At 58.1% G+C, this 22,113-nt stretch overlaps 3 protein-coding genes across 3 annotated transcripts; all 3 read left to right on the top strand.

Annotated features, from left to right (window-relative positions):
• The first annotated feature begins 1,769 nt into the window (after positions 1–1,769).
• Positions 1,770–4,434, top strand: LOC144929301 (16 kDa beta-galactoside-binding lectin-like). The gene is made up of 4 exons (XM_078848449.1): positions 1,770–1,903; positions 2,541–2,620; positions 3,530–3,701; positions 4,211–4,434. The coding sequence occupies exons 1-4, from the start codon at positions 1,826–1,828 to the stop codon at positions 4,355–4,357; spliced, it is 477 nt and encodes a 158-aa protein (XP_078704575.1). The 5' UTR covers positions 1,770–1,825; the 3' UTR covers positions 4,358–4,434.
• Positions 4,435–9,808: 5,374 nt separating this feature from the next.
• LOC144929300 (16 kDa beta-galactoside-binding lectin-like) lies at positions 9,809–12,469 on the top strand. Its single transcript, XM_078848448.1, has 4 exons — positions 9,809–9,942; positions 10,577–10,656; positions 11,565–11,736; positions 12,246–12,469. The coding sequence occupies exons 1-4, from the start codon at positions 9,865–9,867 to the stop codon at positions 12,390–12,392; spliced, it is 477 nt and encodes a 158-aa protein (XP_078704574.1). The 5' UTR covers positions 9,809–9,864; the 3' UTR covers positions 12,393–12,469.
• Positions 12,470–17,843: 5,374 nt separating this feature from the next.
• LOC144929299 (16 kDa beta-galactoside-binding lectin-like) lies at positions 17,844–20,512 on the top strand. Its single transcript, XM_078848447.1, has 4 exons — positions 17,844–17,977; positions 18,614–18,693; positions 19,603–19,774; positions 20,291–20,512. Exons 1-4 carry the CDS (start codon positions 17,900–17,902, stop codon positions 20,435–20,437), a joined length of 477 nt encoding a protein of 158 aa, XP_078704573.1. The 5' UTR covers positions 17,844–17,899; the 3' UTR covers positions 20,438–20,512.
• The last annotated feature ends 1,601 nt before the right edge of the window (positions 20,513–22,113 follow it).

Raw genomic sequence — 22,113 nt, 5'->3', positions numbered from 1 at the left:
ACTTCCAAGGGGGTCAGAAACAGGAGTCAGAACCTGGAGACTAGGGGTGGGCCCAAAATGTTTTTCCCATCCCAGAAACATTTGAGATTTCAAGAAAAATTTGCTGTTCTACACCTGAACTAAAGTGAGCCCTTTCTGAGTCCTCTGTGCAAAACCAGAGAGAGGCACCCGGTATGGACCCACCCCCTTATTTTGACCAAAAATTCCATCGTGGACCCCAGCAATCTTCCCAACGAAGCTGTCTTTGACCCTGCCCCCTTCTGGCAGAAAGTTTCAGTTTCCACTAACTTTTGGGGGTCAAAATTCCCAGCCCGATCTGCTCGCTGCCCCTGCACCTTCCCAGCTGCTGGGGTAGGAGGGTTAAAGTCCTGCTCCAGCTACATGGAAGAAAGCTACTGGCCCCTCTCCTCGGTAGAGTTTCTCCAGGGTCACTAAGAGTGACGTCTACACTGCAGTGCCAACCTGCTGCACTGAATTGGAGGCCCAGGCTTGGGCTCGGAGCGACATGTGCAGACATTAGGCTTGGGCTAGAGACAAGTCCACGCCACAGGGTTCAGCCCAAGCCTAGCCGGATCTGGATCATCTACCCTGCAATTTTATAGCCCCCAGCCCAAGCCCCAGTCAGCTAATCCAAGCCAGCCAGGGTTCTTCCATTGCCATGTAGACGTACCCGTGGTCAGCTACTTTTCCTCCACTCCAGGCTGTTCATGCTCAGCAAGAACCCCAGAATTTTCCCCCTCATTCCCACACTCTCGTTTGCTACTTAGCATGAAGCCAGGGGTCAGATCCTCCCCCACACCCTAGGGATCAGCCCCCATTTAACCAGCTGATTTACTTGGATTAACAGAAACTCAGGGCATAGACGGTCTCTGCACAGTACAGCAGGTCCGGCAAGCTCAGATGGGACTAGAACCCAGGAATCCTGACCCCCACATGTGCTTTCCTCTCACCCACTAGCCCCCACTCGCCTCCCCGAGCCAGGGAGAGAGCCCAGGAGTCCTGGCTCCCTGCTCTAACCCACCAGACCCCTCCCCAAGCCAGGGAGAGAACCCAGGAGACCTGGCTCCCAAGCCCCCTACTCTAACCACGAGACACCCACCTCCCAGAGTCAATAAGGGAACCCAGGAATCCTAACCTTAAGCCCTACTGGAATACACTTGTATGCAGCTGTCCCTCAGTGAAAGTACCCCCCAGACAGGGCTATCCTACAGCAGTAGGTTCCACAGGTTAAAAACACTCATCAAGACATATTGGAAAGTTAAAGCAGTCCTAGAAAAGAGAACACAATACTAAAAGTTACAAGGGTTAAATAACAGCAACAAGGTTATCAGAACCCCCTCTAAAACCCCCCCAAATCCTAGCCCCTGTTTAACCCCTTACCAGGACAGGGGACTCTCCTGTGTCTTCCAGACAAAAGAAAGACCAGACCGCACATACCCCTCTAACCCCACACACACAGCAATAGCATAGAAACAGCCCCTCTTGTGTCCTTTTTATAAGCAAGTAGCTCCCAAGGGAGGCTGGGAGTTGGGAGCTAGGAATGCTGGGAATTGTAGTTTCTTAGCCCATTTGCAAAAGGCTCCATTTCTGATTGGCCTGGGAACGAAAGGGGGCCGGGCCCTAGACCACCATCTACCTACTCCATTGGTCTTTTCTGCTCTTCCCGATCCAGGGTATGAGCTGGGCTGTGATTGGCCCAGCCCACCCAGACAGCTGGGTCTCAAGGTTCCACTGGCCACACCCCTCTCCTCTCTGATTGGTCAGTTTTTTCGGGCTTGGGGTGCCTGATTGGTCCCAAGGGGGGTGTCCCAGCTATTTAAAGCTCATGGGTGGGTTCTGCCCCTATGGTGGTTGGAGCTGGGTGTTGTCTTGTCTTGTTTCTGGAGCTGCTGCCATGGAGTGTGTAAGTTGTGGGGGGCGGAGGGGTATTAAGGCTGGTTCTCTGGGGGGTGGGATGATAGCGGTGGGAAGAGATTGGTAGATATGTGGAGCAGGAAGTCTGGTGGCAGGGGGTTGTTGGGTTCTTGGAGTGTCTTTAATTTCTCTCCCTGGGCTGGATGATCCCCAGTCCTGCCCCTTATTTGTATGGGGTGAGTTGTCTGTCTCTTGGTAGCCAACCCCCCTGCCCTGTGACTGGGAAGCTGTGAGATACCCAAGGTTGGGGGTGGGTGATGGGATCCTCTAGGGCTGAGAGGGTCATGTTGGAGGGAGGGGGGGCCCAGGTGTAGTGGGCTGGGGGGGGGGTCAAGGCTTTGTCACCTGTACCTGTGGGAAATTCATATTCCTTCTCTGCTTCCCCATCTAGTGCCCCCCTAGAGGGGATGTGCCCCATTCCTAGCCCCCCTGAGCCAGCCACTGCCGTGGGGCTAGTGGGAGCTGGCTCCTCCTGTGTCCCATTTCCTGCCCCCCCCCCCCCGAGCTGGCCAGTCCCATGCCTGAGGGCTGGATGGGGGCCTGTGCCCCATTCCCTGTCCCCTCTGGGGAGGGGTGGTGGGGGAGTCGCTGGGGGGTGCTCACCTCTGCCCTTCCCCCACCACCAGGGGGTGGTTCTGACCCACTTGAAGGTCCAGCCTGGCGAGAGCATCGCCGTGAAGGGGACGGTGCTGCCGGATGCTAAGAGGTGAGTCTGGGCTGATGGGTACGGGGAGGGAAGGGTTAACCTGATCCTGGGGGGGGGCCAATGCTGGGGTCCCCCTGCTGCCAAACAGCACACTGGGGGAGTCTCTGGGACCCATGGATGGGGCTTAGCCCCTGCAAGGGGGCAGCATCTCCCTGCAGGCCCCTCACTCCCTGGATCTGCATCGTCTCAGCCCCCCTGAATCCTCCAGGGATCCATGTCTCAGCCCTGACCCCCATCCCCACAGCTCCCCCTCAAGGGGGTATGTGCTAGTGGGCTTCCCCATGGGATGGGGGAACTGGTCTCCCCAGGACTGACCCCTGGGGGGCTGGCTCTCAGCCCCCTACATGGGGTGAGCTCAGTGGGTCAGAGCACCGTGGGGGGCTGCAGGGGGCCCGGGGCTGGTGTTGTCCCCCCAGTGCTCCCCTCCACCCTGGGAAGGGGCTGGAGGGCAGCAGAGAGGATGCTGGGAAAGCTGCCCCATAGGCTGGTGCATTGTGGGAAGCTCCCAGGTGATGCCTAGCAGGTGACCCTGCTGCCGAGGATGCTGGGAAACTTTCCTGCAGGGCTGCAGCTTTAGCCCAGGGGATTCTGGGAGACTTGCCCATGACCTGGAGCCTGTGGGGGGTCACAGCAGGGGATGCTGGGGGAATTCCCATGATGCAAAGCGTGTCACTGAAGGGGCTCCATGATGTGGTGCTGTCCCAGAGGATGCTGGGAAGCTTCCCCCAATGCACCAGTTCAGAGCAGAGGGGATTCTGGGGGATTCTCCAATGGTGAAGGGGAATTTCCCATGATGCTCTGCATGGCAGAGGGCTGGCTGGAGGCTTCCCACAATGCAAAGCAATTGGTTGCCCCTGGGGAAGCTGCCTGGCCCAGTGGGGTCCCAGCCTGTGTCTCTCTCCCCTCCAGCTTTGCCCTGAACATGGGCCGGGCCGGCTCGGACCTGGCCCTTCACTTCAACCCTCGCTTCGAGAGCCACGGGGACACCCGCATCATCATCTGCAACTCGCTGCAGGGCGGGGAGTGGGGGGAGGAGCAGCGGGAGCCGGACTTCCCCTTCCAGCCGGGGCAGGATGCCAAGGTGAGGCGGGGCACTGCCTAGGGGAAGATCCCAGCTCTCCCCCTGTGGGGTGGGAGATGAATTGTGAGCTCCTCTCTGGGGGAGAGCTCAGCCCCCTTCTCACCTAGCTAGGGTGGGGTGCAGGGCACTGTCCAGGGGAAGATCACAGCTGCCATTCCTGGTGTGAATTGGGAGGGGGTGGGGGGAAGGGCACTGTGAGGTGGGGGTAGATCCCATGTTTTGGGGGCAGGACTCGCTCTCTCTGAAGGCAGCCTTCTCCAATCTCTGGGAGACTGAGGAAGATCCCAGCTTCCCTTTGCTGGGGTCAGCTGGGTGGAGGGGGAAAGGGGGCAGGGCACTGTGTGGGGAAGACCGCAGCCACCCATCTCGAGCAGATGAGTCTCTTGCTGGTGGGGATGTCTCCTCTCCTGGTTGGGATGGGAGTGTGTGTGTAAGGCTGGGATGATATTTAACCCTGTAGGGGGCAGGTGTCTCTGGCTCCGCCCCTCACCCTCTGGCTCCTCCCCCAGATCGGCATCTCCTTCGATGCCCAGGAGCTGACGGTGGTGCTGCCGGGGGAGCAGCAGCTCAAGTTCCCCAACAGGCTGGGGCTGGAGGCCATCGAATTCTTCTCGGTGGAGGGAGACTTCAGGGTCAAGTCCATCAAGTTCAAGTAGCTCCGCCCCTTCCCTGCTGGCTCCACCCCCTCCATGGGGGGTTGAAATCTACCAATAAACATAATCTGCTGGTCACCCTGCACTGTCCCTGGGCTCGTTATTCACCCCAGTGCAGCCTGGGAGCTGGGACTGGGGGCCTTGCCCAGGGGAGCTGGTTGGGTGGAGGCTGGGCAGGGAGAGGCTGCTAGACCCGGATGTATGGGGGAGATTCTCCTTTGGAGACATGGGTCTGTCTGGGACCCATACAAGGGATGGGGGAATCTAGGGGTGCAATCGTGGAACATCATTGGGAGCCAGGACTCCTGGGTTCTATCCCAGCTCTGGGAGGGGAGTGGGGGCTTGTGGTTAGAGCAGGGGAGGCTGGGAGCCAGGGCTTCTGCCCCCAACCCCTCTCGGGACCTGGCTGAGCCTGGATCCTGTGCCCAGCAGCTGTTTCCTGGCCCCAGCCTGCTCGCTCTGGCTGCCGGGGTCGCTGGATCTAGTGTTCTTCCCTGGGGCTCGGGGCCAGCTGTTCTCACCCTCCGGCCTGGCTCTCATGGGGGAGTCTGGGGGCTGCTGGCTCCAGCAACTATGTGAAAGCCGTGGGGTGCTGGGGGGGCCCCCCCAGTACAGGCCTCAGCCCAGGCTTCAGCTGAACAGTGGGACAAGGGAAGAGAGAACAGAAGCGGGAGGAAGGTCGGGGCTCCAGAGGAGGACAGGGAGCAGAGACCCCTCTGCTCTGCCCCGAGGCACGACAGTGCCAGGGACTGGAAATAGACCCCCACCCTCACAGATCTCCCCAACATCCCAAGGGGGGGCATCTTGGCTGGCACCCAGGGGAGGCTGGTGGGGTGATCCTCTGGCTTTGCAGGGGGTCCTGGTTGGGTTGTGCCAGGTTGCAGATTGATGGAGAGGGGGGCCAGGCTCTCCCTCTTGCCATGAAAGGGGCTAAGAGCTTGGGGACGCACCTGTGCCCATGGCTCTGCAGAGGAGCCACCAGCTGCTAGCCCCATGGCACCAGCAGGGAGCCCAGGCTGGCCCAGCCGGGTCCCTTGCCCACCTTGGATGGCAGCAGGTCCCACTGCTCTGTGTCAGGGCAGGACACGAGGACGGGGTGAGGCTCACATGTGTAGAGCTGGTTCCTGGATGCAGTTTGGGGGCAGCTGCTGGGCCTAGGTCAGGAGAGGGGCAGGCAGTGCCCTCCCACAGGGCCCTGCCCTCCCCACTGCTGGGTGAGTGGTCTCTACACAGGGCCCTGTGCTAAGGGGCTGCTGGGGAGGCCTGGGGGCAGGTCTGACCCCCTGGCTGCCTAATGCCCTCTTTATGGGGAAGGGAGGGGACCCTGTTTCTATGGGGCTCCCTGCATTTCAGCTCCTGCCCTATCCCTCCCCCAGCAGCTGGGTGAGTCCTGCTGTTTCCTCTGCAAACAGACCCCCCCTGGCCCCTCACTCCTGTACCCAGCCAAACAGCCCTCCAGGAAAGTGGGGGGCCTCTCTCTGTATTAACCCCTAGACCCCATTCTGACTAATGTAGCCTGGCTCCCCACCTCTCCCCCTGCACTAACCATTAACCCCACTTCCCTCCCAGAGCCAGGGAGAGAACCCAGGAGTCCTGGCTCCCAGCCCTACACCCACTGCCCTAATCCCCTGCTGAACAGCAGGTCCTGGGACACTTGTCCCTTATCACAGTAGTTTTGTTCCCTGGACAGTCTGAGCTGGGGCTGGAAATAGGGGGGTCATGTAAGGCTAGGGAAGAGAGGGGAGGTGGGGTAAGTGGGGGAGGGAGGACCAGAGAGGGGGATGGGTCTAATTTGGAGGATCCCCCCCAGATCCCCCCATCTGCACCAATGCAGGGATCCCTCCATGCTGCTGCACTGAGCCCCGTAAGCCCACCCAGCAGGGACTCTTGGGCCACTTATTAAGGGACATCCAGGAGCCATGTCAGAGAAGAAAAATGTGGCTCTCCAGGGGCAAAGTTTCAACTCACAGGGTAGCTCCCCCTGAGGATGTTGGAGATCTCTAATACTAGGAGTCACACCAGCAGAGCCACGGCCCATTCACACCAGCTACGGACCCTGTCTGAGCCCAGCCATGGGGCTGTCGGGAAGACCCCCCCAATGGAAAGACAGACACCAAATCCACATCCAAACAACAGATGTTCAAGCTTTATTTGAGGGCGCCTGAATGACGCCCAGGTCACCTGGAAATGCTAAAAACCAAAAAGGAAGTTTACATGGGGTTAAGATCTGTTGCAGCAGAAGTAGATGCCCATTTGGGGTCCAATGTCCACCCCGGGAAGCAATTACAGCTACGAGACTCCATTCCAAAGGAAGTGAAGATAGCCGCGAGGACAGAGGTCGCTGGAGAGGGCTACAGTGATGAATATGCCGGTGTAAATCAGGATTAACCCTGTTTTGAGTGGAAACGAGGTCAGAATCCAGTCCTGAAAAGGCACCAGTTGCGGTTAGACAGGGCTGAATCCTGACCTAGAACCCCAGGATGAATCCAGAGCGAGTCCACCAACGTCAATGGAGGCAATCCTTAAGTCACGTCAACTTGAGTCACTCTGGTTGCCCCCTCACTGAGAGAGGGTTAAACTCACCCACCCCAGCAAAGCACAGAGCAGAATCCGGGTCATCGCCTGTATCCCCCCCAAGACCCATTAGAATTATACTCAATATATCTCACCCATGAATGTCTTCCACAATGGAGCAACAATGGTTTCTACTATCTGGGGGATGGGGAATCTGGCCCATTTTGCTTGTGAGCCTCTTCAACAATTAACCCGTTTTGTTCATTGTGCTGGGCTTGTTGAAGAGCTAACGCCCCCCGCCCCAGTAGCTAATACATCTTCTTCACCATCTCCAAGAGCGGTCCAGCCGGGATGTAGTTGACCATCTCCGCCACGGTCTTCACGATGTTCCTGCTGAAGACTCTTGCCACACAAGTGTCCCACCGGGGCATTTTGATGTTGTACTGGACTTGCCCTTCCACATGGAAGATGGATATTTCATTCTCCTGCGTGCCAGACACGAAGACCAGCACCGTGGTCTCGCTTTGGATGGTCATCCTGGCGTTTTGCTGGACGCAAAGCGGCTCCTGGGAGAACTCGCTCAGCGCTAGATTGAAACAGGCCTTGAGCTCCTTGGTCAGCCGCCTCCGGGACTCCAGACGTGTCCGGACCTGGAGGAGCCGCTCGATGCTCAGGGGTTCTGGGAGGCTGGATTTAATCACACACCCACCCATGGGTCATCCCCAGACCTTCGCTGGGACTTGATCACCGGAGACTAATACAATCTACAAAGGAAAGAAACTGGGGCTAGTTCCCTGGAGACCTGGGTTCACACCCATCCCCCTGTCACAAGTGAGATGAGTTTTCATTTGGTCTCAGCCTAGTTTGGTTAGTAGACCTAGTTGAAATAAACTCGAAACTCAGTAGACCCCCTTGTGACATGAATGCTGCCGAGTTCATCATCATTTTTGGTCTCCACTTAGAGGAGTCTAGTGGGTTGTGGGGGGCGCAGCTGTGAGCCAGGACTCCTGGGTTCTATCTCTGGGCCTTCCACTGACTGTATAAATGTCCCATTTTACATATGGAGAAATGGGGGCACAGAGTGGGGAAGATACTTGACAAAGGTGGCTGGTGTTTTAAGATCTCCCAAGGGAATGCACCATTGCATGGTCTTTCAGTCACCACCCTTGAGACTTCCAAGGGGGTCAGAAACAGGAGTCAGAACCTGGAGACTAGGGGTGGGCCCAAAATGTTTTTCCCATCCCAGAAACATTTGAGATTTCAAGAAAAATTTGCTGTTCTACACCTGAACTAAAGTGAGCCCTTTCTGAGTCCTCTGTGCAAAACCAGAGAGAGGCACCCGGTATGGACCCACCCCCTTATTTTGACCAAAAATTCCATCGTGGACCCCAGCAATCTTCCCAACGAAGCTGTCTTTGACCCTGCCCCCTTCTGGCAGAAAGTTTCAGTTTCCACTAACTTTTGGGGGTCAAAATTCCCAGCCCGATCTGCTCGCTGCCCCTGCACCTTCCCAGCTGCTGGGGTAGGAGGGTTAAAGTCCTGCTCCAGCTACATGGAAGAAAGCTACTGGCCCCTCTCCTCGGTAGAGTTTCTCCAGGGTCACTAAGAGTGACGTCTACACTGCAGTGCCAACCTGCTGCACTGAATTGGAGGCCCAGGCTTGGGCTCGGAGCGACATGTGCAGACATTAGGCTTGGGCTAGAGACAAGTCCACGCCACAGGGTTCAGCCCAAGCCTAGCCGGATCTGGATCATCTACCCTGCAATTTTATAGCCCCCAGCCCAAGCCCCAGTCAGCTAATCCAAGCCAGCCAGGGTTCTTCCATTGCCATGTAGACGTACCCGTGGTCAGCTACTTTTCCTCCACTCCAGGCTGTTCATGCTCAGCAAGAACCCCAGAATTTTCCCCCTCATTCCCACACTCTCGTTTGCTACTTAGCATGAAGCCAGGGGTCAGATCCTCCCCCACACCCTAGGGATCAGCCCCCATTTAACCAGCTGATTTACTTGGATTAACAGAAACTCAGGGCATAGACGGTCTCTGCACAGTACAGCAGGTCCGGCAAGCTCAGATGGGACTAGAACCCAGGAATCCTGACCCCCACATGTGCTTTCCTCTCACCCACTAGCCCCCACTCGCCTCCCCGAGCCAGGGAGAGAGCCCAGGAGTCCTGGCTCCCTGCTCTAACCCACCAGACCCCTCCCCAAGCCAGGGAGAGAACCCAGGAGACCTGGCTCCCAAGCCCCCTACTCTAACCACGAGACACCCACCTCCCAGAGTCAATAAGGGAACCCAGGAATCCTAACCTTAAGCCCTACTGGAATACACTTGTATGCAGCTGTCCCTCAGTGAAAGTACCTCCCAGACAGGGCTATCCTACAGCAGTAGGTTCCACAGGTTAAAAACACTCATCAAGACATATTGGAAAGTTAAAGCAGTCCTAGAAAAGAGAACACAATACTAAAAGTTACAAGGGTTAAATAACAGCAACAAGGTTATCAGAACCCCCTCTAAAACCCCCCCAAATCCTAGCCCCTGTTTAACCCCTTACCAGGACAGGGGACTCTCCTGTGTCTTCCAGACAAAAGAAAGACCAGACCGCACATACCCCTCTAACCCCACACACACAGCAATAGCATAGAAACAGCCCCTCTTGTGTCCTTTTTATAAGCAAGTAGCTCCCAAGGGAGGCTGGGAGTTGGGAGCTAGGAATGCTGGGAATTGTAGTTTCTTAGCCCATTTGCAAAAGGCTCCATTTCTGATTGGCCTGGGAACGAAAGGGGGCCGGGCCCTAGACCACCATCTACCTACTCCATTGGTCTTTTCTGCTCTTCCCGATCCAGGGTATGAGCTGGGCTGTGATTGGCCCAGCCCACCCAGACAGCTGGGTCTCAAGGTTCCACTGGCCACACCCCTCTCCTCTCTGATTGGTCAGTTTTTTCGGGCTTGGGGTGCCTGATTGGTCCCAAGGGGGGTGTCCCAGCTATTTAAAGCTCATGGGTGGGTTCTGCCCCTATGGTGGTTGGAGCTGGGTGTTGTCTTGTCTTGTTTCTGGAGCTGCTGCCATGGAGTGTGTAAGTTGTGGGGGGCGGAGGGGTATTAAGGCTGGTTCTCTGGGGGGTGGGATGATAGCGGTGGGAAGAGATTGGTAGATATGTGGAGCAGGAAGTCTGGTGGCAGGGGGTTGTTGGGTTCTTGGAGTGTCTTTAATTTCTCTCCCTGGGCTGGATGATCCCCAGTCCTGCCCCTTATTTGTATGGGGTGAGTTGTCTGTCTCTTGGTAGCCAACCCCCCTGCCCTGTGACTGGGAAGCTGTGAGATACCCAAGGTTGGGGGTGGGTGATGGGATCCTCTAGGGCTGAGAGGGTCATGTTGGAGGGAGGGGGGGCCCAGGTGTAGTGGGCTGGGGGGGGGTCAAGGCTTTGTCACCTGTACCTGTGGGAAATTCATATTCCTTCTCTGCTTCCCCATCTAGTGCCCCCCTAGAGGGGATGTGCCCCATTCCTAGCCCCCCTGAGCCAGCCACTGCCGTGGGGCTAGTGGGAGCTGGCTCCTCCTGTGTCCCATTTCCTGCCCCCCCCCCCGAGCTGGCCAGTCCCATGCCTGAGGGCTGGATGGGGGCCTGTGCCCCATTCCCTGTCCCCTCTGGGGAGGGGTGGTGGGGGAGTCGCTGGGGGGTGCTCACCTCTGCCCTTCCCCCACCACCAGGGGGTGGTTCTGACCCACTTGAAGGTCCAGCCTGGCGAGAGCATCGCCGTGAAGGGGACGGTGCTGCCGGATGCTAAGAGGTGAGTCTGGGCTGATGGGTACGGGGAGGGAAGGGTTAACCTGATCCTGGGGGGGGCCAATGCTGGGGTCCCCCTGCTGCCAAACAGCACACTGGGGGAGTCTCTGGGACCCATGGATGGGGCTTAGCCCCTGCAAGGGGGCAGCATCTCCCTGCAGGCCCCTCACTCCCTGGATCTGCATCGTCTCAGCCCCCCTGAATCCTCCAGGGATCCATGTCTCAGCCCTGACCCCCATCCCCACAGCTCCCCCTCAAGGGGGTATGTGCTAGTGGGCTTCCCCATGGGATGGGGGAACTGGTCTCCCCAGGACTGACCCCTGGGGGGCTGGCTCTCAGCCCCCTACATGGGGTGAGCTCAGTGGGTCAGAGCACCGTGGGGGGCTGCAGGGGGCCCGGGGCTGGTGGTGTCCCCCCAGTGCTCCCCTCCACCCTGGGAAGGGGCTGGAGGGCAGCAGAGAGGATGCTGGGAAAGCTGCCCCATAGGCTGGTGCATTGTGGGAAGCTCCCAGGTGATGCCTAGCAGGTGACCCTGCTGCCGAGGATGCTGGGAAACTTTCCTGCAGGGCTGCAGCTTTAGCCCAGGGGATTCTGGGAGACTTGCCCATGACCTGGAGCCTGTGGGGGGTCACAGCAGGGGATGCTGGGGGAATTCCCATGATGCAAAGCGTGTCACTGAAGGGGCTCCATGATGTGGTGCTGTCCCAGAGGATGCTGGGAAGCTTCCCCCAATGCACCAGTTCAGAGCAGAGGGGATTCTGGGGGATTCTCCAATGGTGAAGGGGAATTTCCCATGATGCTCTGCATGGCAGAGGGCTGGCTGGAGGCTTCCCACAATGCAAAGCAATTGGTTGCCCCTGGGGAAGCTGCCTGGCCCAGTGGGGTCCCAGCCTGTGTCTCTCTCCCCTCCAGCTTTGCCCTGAACATGGGCCGGGCCGGCTCGGACCTGGCCCTTCACTTCAACCCTCGCTTCGAGAGCCACGGGGACACCCGCATCATCATCTGCAACTCGCTGCAGGGCGGGGAGTGGGGGGAGGAGCAGCGGGAGCCGGACTTCCCCTTCCAGCCGGGGCAGGATGCCAAGGTGAGGCGGGGCACTGCCTAGGGGAAGATCCCAGCTCTCCCCCTGTGGGGTGGGAGATGAATTGTGAGCTCCTCTCTGGGGGAGAGCTCAGCCCCCTTCTCACCTAGCTAGGGTGGGGTGCAGGGCACTGTCCAGGGGAAGATCACAGCTGCCATTCCTGGTGTGAATTGGGAGGGGGTGGGGGGAAGGGCACTGTGAGGTGGGGGTAGATCCCATGTTTTGGGGGCAGGACTCGCTCTCTCTGAAGGCAGCCTTCTCCAATCTCTGGGAGACTGAGGAAGATCCCAGCTTCCCTTTGCTGGGGTCAGCTGGGTGGAGGGGGAAAGGGGGCAGGGCACTGTGTGGGGAAGACCGCAGCCACCCATCTCGAGCAGATGAGTCTCTTGCTGGTGGGGATGTCTCCTCTCCTGGTTGGGATGGGAGTGTGTGTGTAAGGCTGGGATGATATTTAACCCTGTAGGGGGCAGGTGTCTCTGGCTCCGCCCCTCACCCTCTGGCTCCTCCCCCAGATCGGCATCTCCTTCGATGCCCAGGAGCTGACGGTGGTGCTGCCGGGGGAGCAGCAGCTCAAGTTCCCCAACAGGCTGGGGCTGGAGGCCATCGAATTCTTCTCGGTGGAGGGAGACTTCAGGGTCAAGTCCATCAAGTTCAAGTAGCTCCGCCCCTTCCCTGCTGGCTCCACCCCCTCCATGGGGGGTTGAAATCTACCAATAAACATAATCTGCTGGTCACCCTGCACTGTCCCTGGGCTCGTTATTCACCCCAGTGCAGCCTGGGAGCTGGGACTGGGGGCCTTGCCCAGGGGAGCTGGTTGGGTGGAGGCTGGGCAGGGAGAGGCTGCTAGACCAGGATGTATGGGGGAGATTCTCCTTTGGAGACATGGGTCTGTCTGGGACCCATACAAGGGATGGGGGAATCTAGGGGTGCAATCGTGGAACATCATTGGGAGCCAGGACTCCTGGGTTCTATCCCAGCTCTGGGAGGGGAGTGGGGGCTTGTGGTTAGAGCAGGGGAGGCTGGGAGCCAGGGCTTCTGCCCCCAACCCCTCTCGGGACCTGGCTGAGCCTGGATCCTGTGCCCAGCAGCTGTTTCCTGGCCCCAGCCTGCTCGCTCTGGCTGCCGGGGTCGCTGGATCTAGTGTTCTTCCCTGGGGCTCGGGGCCAGCTGTTCTCACCCTCCGGCCTGGCTCTCATGGGGGAGTCTGGGGGCTGCTGGCTCCAGCAACTATGTGAAAGCCGTGGGGTGCTGGGGGGGCCCCCCCAGTACAGGCCTCAGCCCAGGCTTCAGCTGAACAGTGGGACAAGGGAAGAGAGAACAGAAGCGGGAGGAAGGTCGGGGCTCCAGAGGAGGACAGGGAGCAGAGACCCCTCTGCTCTGCCCCGAGGCACGACAGTGCCAGGGACTGGAAATAGACCCCCACCCTCACAGATCTCCCCAACATCCCAAGGGGGGGCATCTTGGCTGGCACCCAGGGGAGGCTGGTGGGGTGATCCTCTGGCTTTGCAGGGGGTCCTGGTTGGGTTGTGCCAGGTTGCAGATTGATGGAGAGGGGGGCCAGGCTCTCCCTCTTGCCATGAAAGGGGCTAAGAGCTTGGGGACGCACCTGTGCCCATGGCTCTGCAGAGGAGCCACCAGCTGCTAGCCCCATGGCACCAGCAGGGAGCCCAGGCTGGCCCAGCCGGGTCCCTTGCCCACCTTGGATGGCAGCAGGTCCCACTGCTCTGTGTCAGGGCAGGACACGAGGACGGGGTGAGGCTCACATGTGTAGAGCTGGTTCCTGGATGCAGTTTGGGGGCAGCTGCTGGGCCTAGGTCAGGAGAGGGGCAGGCAGTGCCCTCCCACAGGGCCCTGCCCTCCCCACTGCTGGGTGAGTGGTCTCTACACAGGGCCCTGTGCTAAGGGGCTGCTGGGGAGGCCTGGGGGCAGGTCTGACCCCCTGGCTGCCTAATGCCCTCTTTATGGGGAAGGGAGGGGACCCTGTTTCTATGGGGCTCCCTGCATTTCAGCTCCTGCCCTATCCCTCCCCCAGCAGCTGGGTGAGTCCTGCTGTTTCCTCTGCAAACAGACCCCCCCTGGCCCCTCACTCCTGTACCCAGCCAAACAGCCCTCCAGGAAAGTGGGGGGCCTCTCTCTGTATTAACCCCTAGACCCCATTCTGACTAATGTAGCCTGGCTCCCCACCTCTCCCCCTGCACTAACCATTAACCCCACTTCCCTCCCAGAGCCAGGGAGAGAACCCAGGAGTCCTGGCTCCCAGCCCTACACCCACTGCCCTAATCCCCTGCTGAACAGCAGGTCCTGGGACACTTGTCCCTTATCACAGTAGTTTTGTTCCCTGGACAGTCTGAGCTGGGGCTGGAAATAGGGGGGTCATGTAAGGCTAGGGAAGAGAGGGGAGGTGGGGTAAGTGGGGGAGGGAGGACCAGAGAGGGGGATGGGTCTAATTTGGAGGATCCCCCCCAGATCCCCCCATCTGCACCAATGCAGGGATCCCTCCATGCTGCTGCACTGAGCCCCGTAAGCCCACCCAGCAGGGACTCTTGGGCCACTTATTAAGGGACATCCAGGAGCCATGTCAGAGAAGAAAAACGTGGCTCTCCAGGGGCAAAGTTTCAACTCACAGGGTAGCTCCCCCTGAGGATGTTGGAGATCTCTAATACTAGGAGTCACACCAGCAGAGCCACGGCCCATTCACACCAGCTGCGGACCCTGTCTGAGCCCAGCCATGGGGCTGTCGGGAAGACCCCCCCAATGGAAAGACAGACACCAAATCCACATCCAAACAACAGATGTTCAAGCTTTATTTGAGGGCGCCTGAATGACGCCCAGGTCACCTGGAAATGCTAAAAACCAAAAAGGAAGTTTACATGGGGTTAAGATCTGTTGCAGCAGAAGTAGATGCCCATTTGGGGTCCAATGTCCACCCCGGGAAGCAATTACAGCTACGAGACTCCATTCCAAAGGAAGTGAAGATAGCCGCGAGGACAGAGGTCGCTGGAGAGGGCTACAGTGATGAATATGCCGGTGTAAATCAGGATTAACCCTGTTTTGAGTGGAAACGAGGTCAGAATCCAGTCCTGAAAAGGCACCAGTTGCGGTTAGACAGGGCTGAATCCTGACCTAGAACCCCAGGATGAATCCAGAGCGAGTCCACCAACGTCAATGGAGGCAATCCTTAAGTCACGTCAACTTGAGTCACTCTGGTTGCCCCCTCACTGAGAGAGGGTTAAACTCACCCACCCCAGCAAAGCACAGAGCAGAATCCGGGTCATCGCCTGTATCCCCCCCAAGACCCATTAGAATTATACTCAATATATCTCACCCATGAATGTCTTCCACAATGGAGCAACAATGGTTTCTACTATCTGGGGGATGGGGAATCTGGCCCATTTTGCTTGTGAGCCTCTTCAACAATTAACCCGTTTTGTTCATTGTGCTGGGCTTGTTGAAGAGCTAACGCCCCCCGCCCCAGTAGCTAATACATCTTCTTCACCATCTCCAAGAGCGGTCCAGCCGGGATGTAGTTGACCATCTCCGCCACGGTCTTCACGATGTTCCTGCTGAAGACTCTTGCCACACAAGTGTCCCACCGGGGCATTTTGATGTTGTACTGGACTTGCCCTTCCACATGGAAGATGGATATTTCATTCTCCTGCGTGCCAGACACGAAGACCAGCACCGTGGTCTCGCTTTGGATGGTCATCCTGGCGTTTTGCTGGACGCAAAGCGGCTCCTGGGAGAACTCGCTCAGCGCTAGATTGAAACAGGCCTTGAGCTCCTTGGTCAGCCGCCTCCGGGACTCCAGACGTGTCCGGACCTGGAGGAGCCGCTCGATGCTCAGGGGTTCTGGGAGGCTGGATTTAATCACACACCCACCCATGGGTCATCCCCAGACCTTCGCTGGGACTTGATCACCGGAGACTAATACAATCTACAAAGGAAAGAAACTGGGGCTAGTTCCCTGGAGACCTGGGTTCACACCCATCCCCCTGTCACAAGTGAGATGAGTTTTCATTTGGTCTCAGCCTAGTTTGGTTAGTAGACCTAGTTGAAATAAACTCAAAACTCAGTAGACCCCCTTGTGACATGAATGCTGCCGAGTTCATCATCATTTTTGGTCTCCACTTAGAGGAGTCTAGTGGGTTGTGGGGGGCGCAGCTGTGAGCCAGGACTCCTGGGTTCTATCTCTGGGCCTTCCACTGACTGTATAAATGTCCCATTTTACATATGGAGAAATGGGGGCACAGAGTGGGGAAGATACTTGACAAAGGTGGCTGGTGTTTTAAGATCTCCCAAGGGAATGCACCATTGCATGGTCTTTCAGTCACCACCCTTGAGACTTCCAAGGGGGTCAGAAACAGGAGTCAGAACCTGGAGACTAGGGGTGGGCCCAAAATGTTTTTCCCATCCCAGAAACATTTGAGATTTCAAGAAAAATTTGCTGTTCTACACCTGAACTAAAGTGAGCCCTTTCCGAGTCCTCTGTGCAAAACCAGAGAGAGGCACCCGGTATGGACCCACCCCCTTATTTTGACCAAAAATTCCATCGTGGACCCCAGCAATCTTCCCAACGAAGCTGTCTTTGACCCTGCCCCCTTCTGGCAGAAAGTTTCAGTTTCCACTAACTTTTGGGGGTCAAAATTCCCAGCCCGATCTGCTCGCTGCCCCTGCACCTTCCCAGCTGCTGGGGTAGGAGGGTTAAAGTCCTGCTCCAGCTACATGGAAGAAAGCTACTGGCCCCTCTCCTCGGTAGAGTTTCTCCAGGGTCACTAAGAGTGACGTCTACACTGCAGTGCCAACCTGCTGCACTGAATTGGAGGCCCAGGCTTGGGCTCGGAGCGACATGTGCAGACATTAGGCTTGGGCTAGAGACAAGTCCACGCCACAGGGTTCAGCCCAAGCCTAGCCGGATCTGGATCATCTACCCTGCAATTTTATAGCCCCCAGCCCAAGCCCCAGTCAGCTAATCCAAGCCAGCCAGGGTTCTTCCATTGCCATGTAGACGTACCCGTGGTCAGCTACTTTTCCTCCACTCCAGACTGTTCATGCTCAGCAAGAACCCCAGAATTTTCCCCCTCATTCCCACACTCTCGTTTGCTACTTAGCATGAAGCCAGGGGTCAGATCCTCCCCCACACCCTAGGGATCAGCCCCCATTTAACCAGCTGATTTACTTGGATTAACAGAAACTCAGGGCATAGACGGTCTCTGCACAGTACAGCAGGTCCGGCAAGCTCAGATGGGACTAGAACCCAGGAATCCTGACCCCCACATGTGCTTTCCTCTCACCCACTAGCCCCCACTCGCCTCCCCGAGCCAGGGAGAGAGCCCAGGAGTCCTGGCTCCCTGCTCTAACCCACCAGACCCCTCCCCAAGCCAGGGAGAGAACCCAGGAGACCTGGCTCCCAAGCCCCCTACTCTAACCACGAGACACCCACCTCCCAGAGTCAATAAGGGAACCCAGGAATCCTAACCTTAAGCCCTACTGGAATACACTTGTATGCAGCTGTCCCTCAGTGAAAGTACCCCCCAGACAGGGCTATCCTACAGCAGTAGGTTCCACAGGTTAAAAACACTCATCAAGACATATTGGAAAGTTAAAGCAGTCCTAGAAAAGAGAACACAATACTAAAAGTTACAAGGGTTAAATAACAGCAACAAGGTTATCAGAACCCCCTCTAAAAACCCCCCAAATCCTAGCCCCTGTTTAACCCCTTACCAGGACAGGGGACTCTCCTGTGTCTTCCAGACAAAAGAAAGACCAGACCGCACATACCCCTCTAACCCCACACACACAGCAATAGCATAGAAACAGCCCCTCTTGTGTCCTTTTTATAAGCAAGTAGCTCCCAAGGGAGGCTGGGAGTTGGGAGCTAGGAATGCTGGGAATTGTAGTTTCTTAGCCCATTTGCAAAAGGCTCCATTTCTGATTGGCCTGGGAACGAAAGGGGGCCGGGCCCTAGACCACCATCTACCTACTCCATTGGTCTTTTCTGCTCTTCCCGATCCAGGGTATGAGCTGGGCTGTGATTGGCCCAGCCCACCCAGACAGCTGGGTCTCAAGGTTCCACTGGCCACACCCCTCTCCTCTCTGATTGGTCAGTTTTTTCGGGCTTGGGGTGCCTGATTGGTCCCAAGGGGGGTGTCCCAGCTATTTAAAGCTCATGGGTGGGTTCTGCCCCTATGGTGGTTGGAGCTGGGTGTTGTCTTGTCTTGTTTCTGGAGCTGCTGCCATGGAGTGTGTAAGTTGTGGGGGGCGGAGGGGTATTAAGGCTGGTTCTCTGGGGGGTGGGATGATAGCGGTGGGAAGAGATTGGTAGATATGTGGAGCAGGAAGTCTGGTGGCAGGGGGTTGTTGGGTTCTTGGAGTGTCTTTAATTTCTCTCCCTGGGCTGGATGATCCCCAGTCCTGCCCCTTATTTGTATGGGGTGAGTTGTCTGTCTCTTGGTAGCCAACCCCCCTGCCCTGTGACTGGGAAGCTGTGAGATACCCAAGGTTGGGGGTGGGTGATGGGATCCTCTAGGGCTGAGAGGGTCATGTTGGAGGGAGGGGGGCCCAGGTGTAGTGGGCTGGGGGGGGGTCAAGGCTTTGTCACCTGTACCTGTGGGAAATTCATATTCCTTCTCTGCTTCCCCATCTAGTGCCCCCCTAGAGGGGATGTGCCCCATTCCTAGCCCCCCTGAGCCAGCCAGTCACTGCCGTGGGGCTAGTGGGAGCTGGCTCCTCCTGTGTCCCATTTCCTGCCCCCCCCCCGAGCTGGCCAGTCCCATGCCTGAGGGCTGGATGGGGGCCTGTGCCCCATTCCCTGTCCCCTCTGGGGAGGGGTGGTGGGGGAGTCGCTGGGGGGTGCTCACCTCTGCCCTTCCCCCACCGCCAGGGGATGGTTCTGACCCACTTGAAGGTCCAGCCTGGCGAGAGCATCGCCGTGAAGGGGACGGTGCTGCCGGATGCTAAGAGGTGAGTCTGGGCTGATGGGTACGGGGAGGGAAGGGTTAACCTGATCCTGGGGGGGGGCCAATGCTGGGGTCCCCCTGCTGCCAAACAGCACACTGGGGGAGTCTCTGGGACCCATGGATGGGGCTTAGCCCCTGCAAGGGGGCAGCATCTCCCTGCAGGCCCCTCACTCCCTGGATCTGCATCGTCTCAGCCCCCCTGAATCCTCCAGGGATCCATGTCTCAGCCCTGACCCCCATCCCCACAGCTCCCCCTCAAGGGGGTATGTGCTAGTGGGCTTCCCCATGGGATGGGGGAACTGGTCTCCCCAGGACTGACCCCTGGGGGGCTGGCTCTCAGCCCCCTACATGGGGTGAGCTCAGTGGGTCAGAGCACCGTGGGGGGCTGCAGGGGGCCCGGGGCTGGTGGTGTCCCCCCAGTGCTCCCCTCCACCCTGGGAAGGGGCTGGAGGGCAGCAGAGAGGATGCTGGGAAAGCTGCCCCATAGGCTGGTGCATTGTGGGAAGCTCCCAGGTGATGCCTAGCAGGTGACCCTGCTGCCGAGGATGCTGGGAAACTTTCCTGCAGGGCTGCAGCTTTAGCCCAGGGGATTCTGGGAGACTTGCCCATGACCTGGAGCCTGTGGGGGGTCACAGCAGGGGATGCTGGGGGAATTCCCATGATGCAAAGCGTGTCACTGAAGGGGCTCCATGATGTGGTGCTGTCCCAGAGGATGCTGGGAAGCTTCCCCCAATGCACCAGTTCAGAGCAGAGGGGATTCTGGGGGATTCTCCAATGGTGAAGGGGAATTTCCCATGATGCTCTGCATGGCAGAGGGCTGGCTGGAGGCTTCCCACAATGCAAAGCAATTGGTTGCCCCTGGGGAAGCTGCCTGGCCCAGTGGGGTCCCAGCCTGTGTCTCTCTCCCCTCCAGCTTTGCCCTGAACATGGGCCGGGCCGGCTCGGACCTGGCCCTTCACTTCAACCCCCGCTTCGAGAGCCACGGGGACACCCGCATCATCATCTGCAACTCGCTGCAGGGCGGGGAGTGGGGGGAAGAGCAGCGGGAGCCGGACTTCCCCTTCCAGCCGGGGCAGGATGCCAAGGTGAGGCGGGGCACTGCCTAGGGGAAGATCCCAGCTCTCCCTCTGTGGGGTGGGAGATGAATTGTGAGCTCCTCTCTGGGGGAGAGCTCAGCCCCCTTCTCACCTAGCTAGGGTGGGGTGCAGGGCACTGTCCAGGGGAAGATCACAGCTCCCATTCCTGGTGTGAATTGGGAGGGGGGTGGGGGGAAGGGCACTGTGAGGTGGGGGTAGATCCCATGTTTTTGGGGGCAGGACTCGCTCTCTCTGAAGGCAGCCTTCTCCAATCTCTGGGAGACTGAGGAAGATCCCAGCTTCCCTTTGCTGGGGTCAGCTGGGTGGAGGGGGAAAGGGGGCAGGGCACTGTGTGGGGAAGACCGCAGCCACCCCATCTCGAGCAGATGAGTCTCTTGCTGGTGGGGATGTCTCCTCTCCTGGTTGGGATGGGAGTGTGTGTGTGTGTAAGGCTGGGATGATATTTAACCCTGTAGGGGGCAGGTGTCTCTGGCTCCGCCCCTCACCCTCTGGCTCCTCCCCCAGATCGGCATCTCCTTCGATGCCCAGGAGCTGACGGTGGCGCTGCCGGGGGAGCAGCAGCTCAAGTTCCCCAACAGGCTGGGGCTGGAGGCCATCGAATTCTTCTCGGTGGAGGGAGACTTCAGGGTCAAGTCCATCAAGTTCAAGTAGCTCCGCCCCTTCCCTGCTGGCTCCACCCCCTCCATGGGGGGTTGAAATCTACCAATAAACATAATCTGCTGGTCACCCTGCACTGTCCCTGGGCTCGTTATTCACCCCAGTGCAGCCTGGGAGCTGGGACTGGGGGCCTGGCCCAGGGGAGCTGGTTGGGTGGAGGCCGGGCAGGGAGAGGCTGCTAGACCAGGATGTATGGGGGAGATTCTCCTTTGGAGACATGGGTCTGTCTGGGACCCATACAAGGGATGGGGAATCTAGGGGTGCAATAGTGGAACATCATTGGGAGCCAGGACTCCTGGGTTCTATCCCAGCTCTGGGAGGGGAGTGGGGTCTGGGGATTACAGGATGGAGTGGGGTGCTGGGAGCCAGGACTCCTGGGTTCTTGCCTGGCCATGGTAGGGGAAATCTCTTGCTGGAGGGAGAGGACAGGGGGTGTCTCACCCTCTTTACCTTCTCCTCTCCCACTTTGAGATATTTTTATCTTGACCTTCTCAATGTCTAGTAGCCACTTCAGGGTAGGGGGGACCTTTCTCCTCAAGCCAGCCAGTGTCCCCACCCTGGGGCCAGACTAGAGCCAGGCCACCTAGATGGAAACAGGCCCCATGTCCCACTACCTAAACCAGCTGTTCTCACACTGTGGCCCCAGGGGCTCCGTGGCCGTTGCACAGGGGCTCTGCAAAATGCTATGGGGAGAAAAACCTCCCTGCTCACCTGCATTCGGGGGGGGGGGGGTGTCACATACCTGCCCCCCCACATTTGTGCCTTCCATGGGGCCCTGGTGCTGATGTAGCGTCTCCTTGGCTAGCTGCTGTCTGCTCATGGAGTCATGGCTGTGAGCCCCCCCCGAAAGGCAGGGGTGGGGTGGCAGATAATCTCTCTTCGGCCGTGCCCCTGCGATTTTGGCAGACTAGGGTGGGGAGGGGCTCGAGGTGGGGCTCCTTCCCCAAGCCCTGCTGGGCAGGGCTAACCTGAGCCCTCAAAGGTTTTGGGGGTGCAGAGGAACATTTGAGGTGGGGGGAGCGGTGAGCCTGACCAGTTCAGGGGGAACTAGCGCTGTCCACACCGGCCTTTGTGGGGGCAAGGGGTGGCTTTTTCCCCACACCTCTGGCCATTTACTGATAAAGGGGCTAGTGTGGACATAGCTTCAGTAAACGCTGATTAACTTTTCTGGCTGGCCCCCTGCAGACAAACCCCCGAGTTAAATGCACTCAGGCCTCCTCGTGGGCGGATTGTAAATAGTTTTTATAGTGCAACAAGCCTCCAGAAAATCCTTTAACTAAAGGAGAAATAATTCACAGCGTTTTACGAAAGCACCGAGAGAATGGTCCGCTTCCCCCGCCCATCCACCGTACCCCAGCGCTTGCAAGGCCCCAGTCCCTACACCCCTCTCCACGGCCTCACCACCGCACACGTACAGGCATGGGGCTCAAACTATTAACAACAGGCATCCCTGACGCTACTCCCCCGGGTGTCGGTGTTTTCTACGACTGGCTACTCTGCCTCCCAGCCGTTGTTAAGGCTGTCCCTTTGCTCTCACAGCTATTGTGCAGAACACAACACGCAGTTACGGTGTTCTGAATTTTTCCTGCTGCTTCCAGCCTGTCCCTTAAACAGTGTCATCTGCCCGTCAGGCGGCCCAATGCACACTCCCCTGCCATTCTGCAGCTACC

This window comes from Lepidochelys kempii, chromosome 14 (assembly GCF_965140285.1).
Source record: "Lepidochelys kempii isolate rLepKem1 chromosome 14, rLepKem1.hap1, whole genome shotgun sequence".
Lineage (NCBI taxonomy): Eukaryota > Metazoa > Chordata > Testudines > Cheloniidae > Lepidochelys > Lepidochelys kempii.
This window is presented reverse-complemented; position numbering and strand designations above follow the sequence as displayed.

Excerpts from the sequence above, each read along its gene's own strand:
- LOC144929301 (XM_078848449.1), top strand. The coding sequence starts at position 1,826 with ATGGGTGGGTTCTGCCCCTATGGTGGTTGGAGCTGGGTGTTGTCTTGT. Across the intron at positions 1,904-2,540 it reads GAGCTGCTGCCATGGAGTGT|GGGGTGGTTCTGACCCACTT; the intron begins GTAAGTTGTGGG and ends CCCCACCACCAG. Across the intron at positions 2,621-3,529 it reads GTGCTGCCGGATGCTAAGAG|CTTTGCCCTGAACATGGGCC; the intron begins GTGAGTCTGGGC and ends TCTCCCCTCCAG.
- LOC144929300 (XM_078848448.1), top strand. The coding sequence starts at position 9,865 with ATGGGTGGGTTCTGCCCCTATGGTGGTTGGAGCTGGGTGTTGTCTTGT. Across the intron at positions 9,943-10,576 it reads GAGCTGCTGCCATGGAGTGT|GGGGTGGTTCTGACCCACTT; the intron begins GTAAGTTGTGGG and ends CCCCACCACCAG. Across the intron at positions 11,737-12,245 it reads AGCCGGGGCAGGATGCCAAG|ATCGGCATCTCCTTCGATGC; the intron begins GTGAGGCGGGGC and ends CTCCTCCCCCAG.
- LOC144929299 (XM_078848447.1), top strand. The coding sequence starts at position 17,900 with ATGGGTGGGTTCTGCCCCTATGGTGGTTGGAGCTGGGTGTTGTCTTGT. Across the intron at positions 18,694-19,602 it reads GTGCTGCCGGATGCTAAGAG|CTTTGCCCTGAACATGGGCC; the intron begins GTGAGTCTGGGC and ends TCTCCCCTCCAG. Across the intron at positions 19,775-20,290 it reads AGCCGGGGCAGGATGCCAAG|ATCGGCATCTCCTTCGATGC; the intron begins GTGAGGCGGGGC and ends CTCCTCCCCCAG.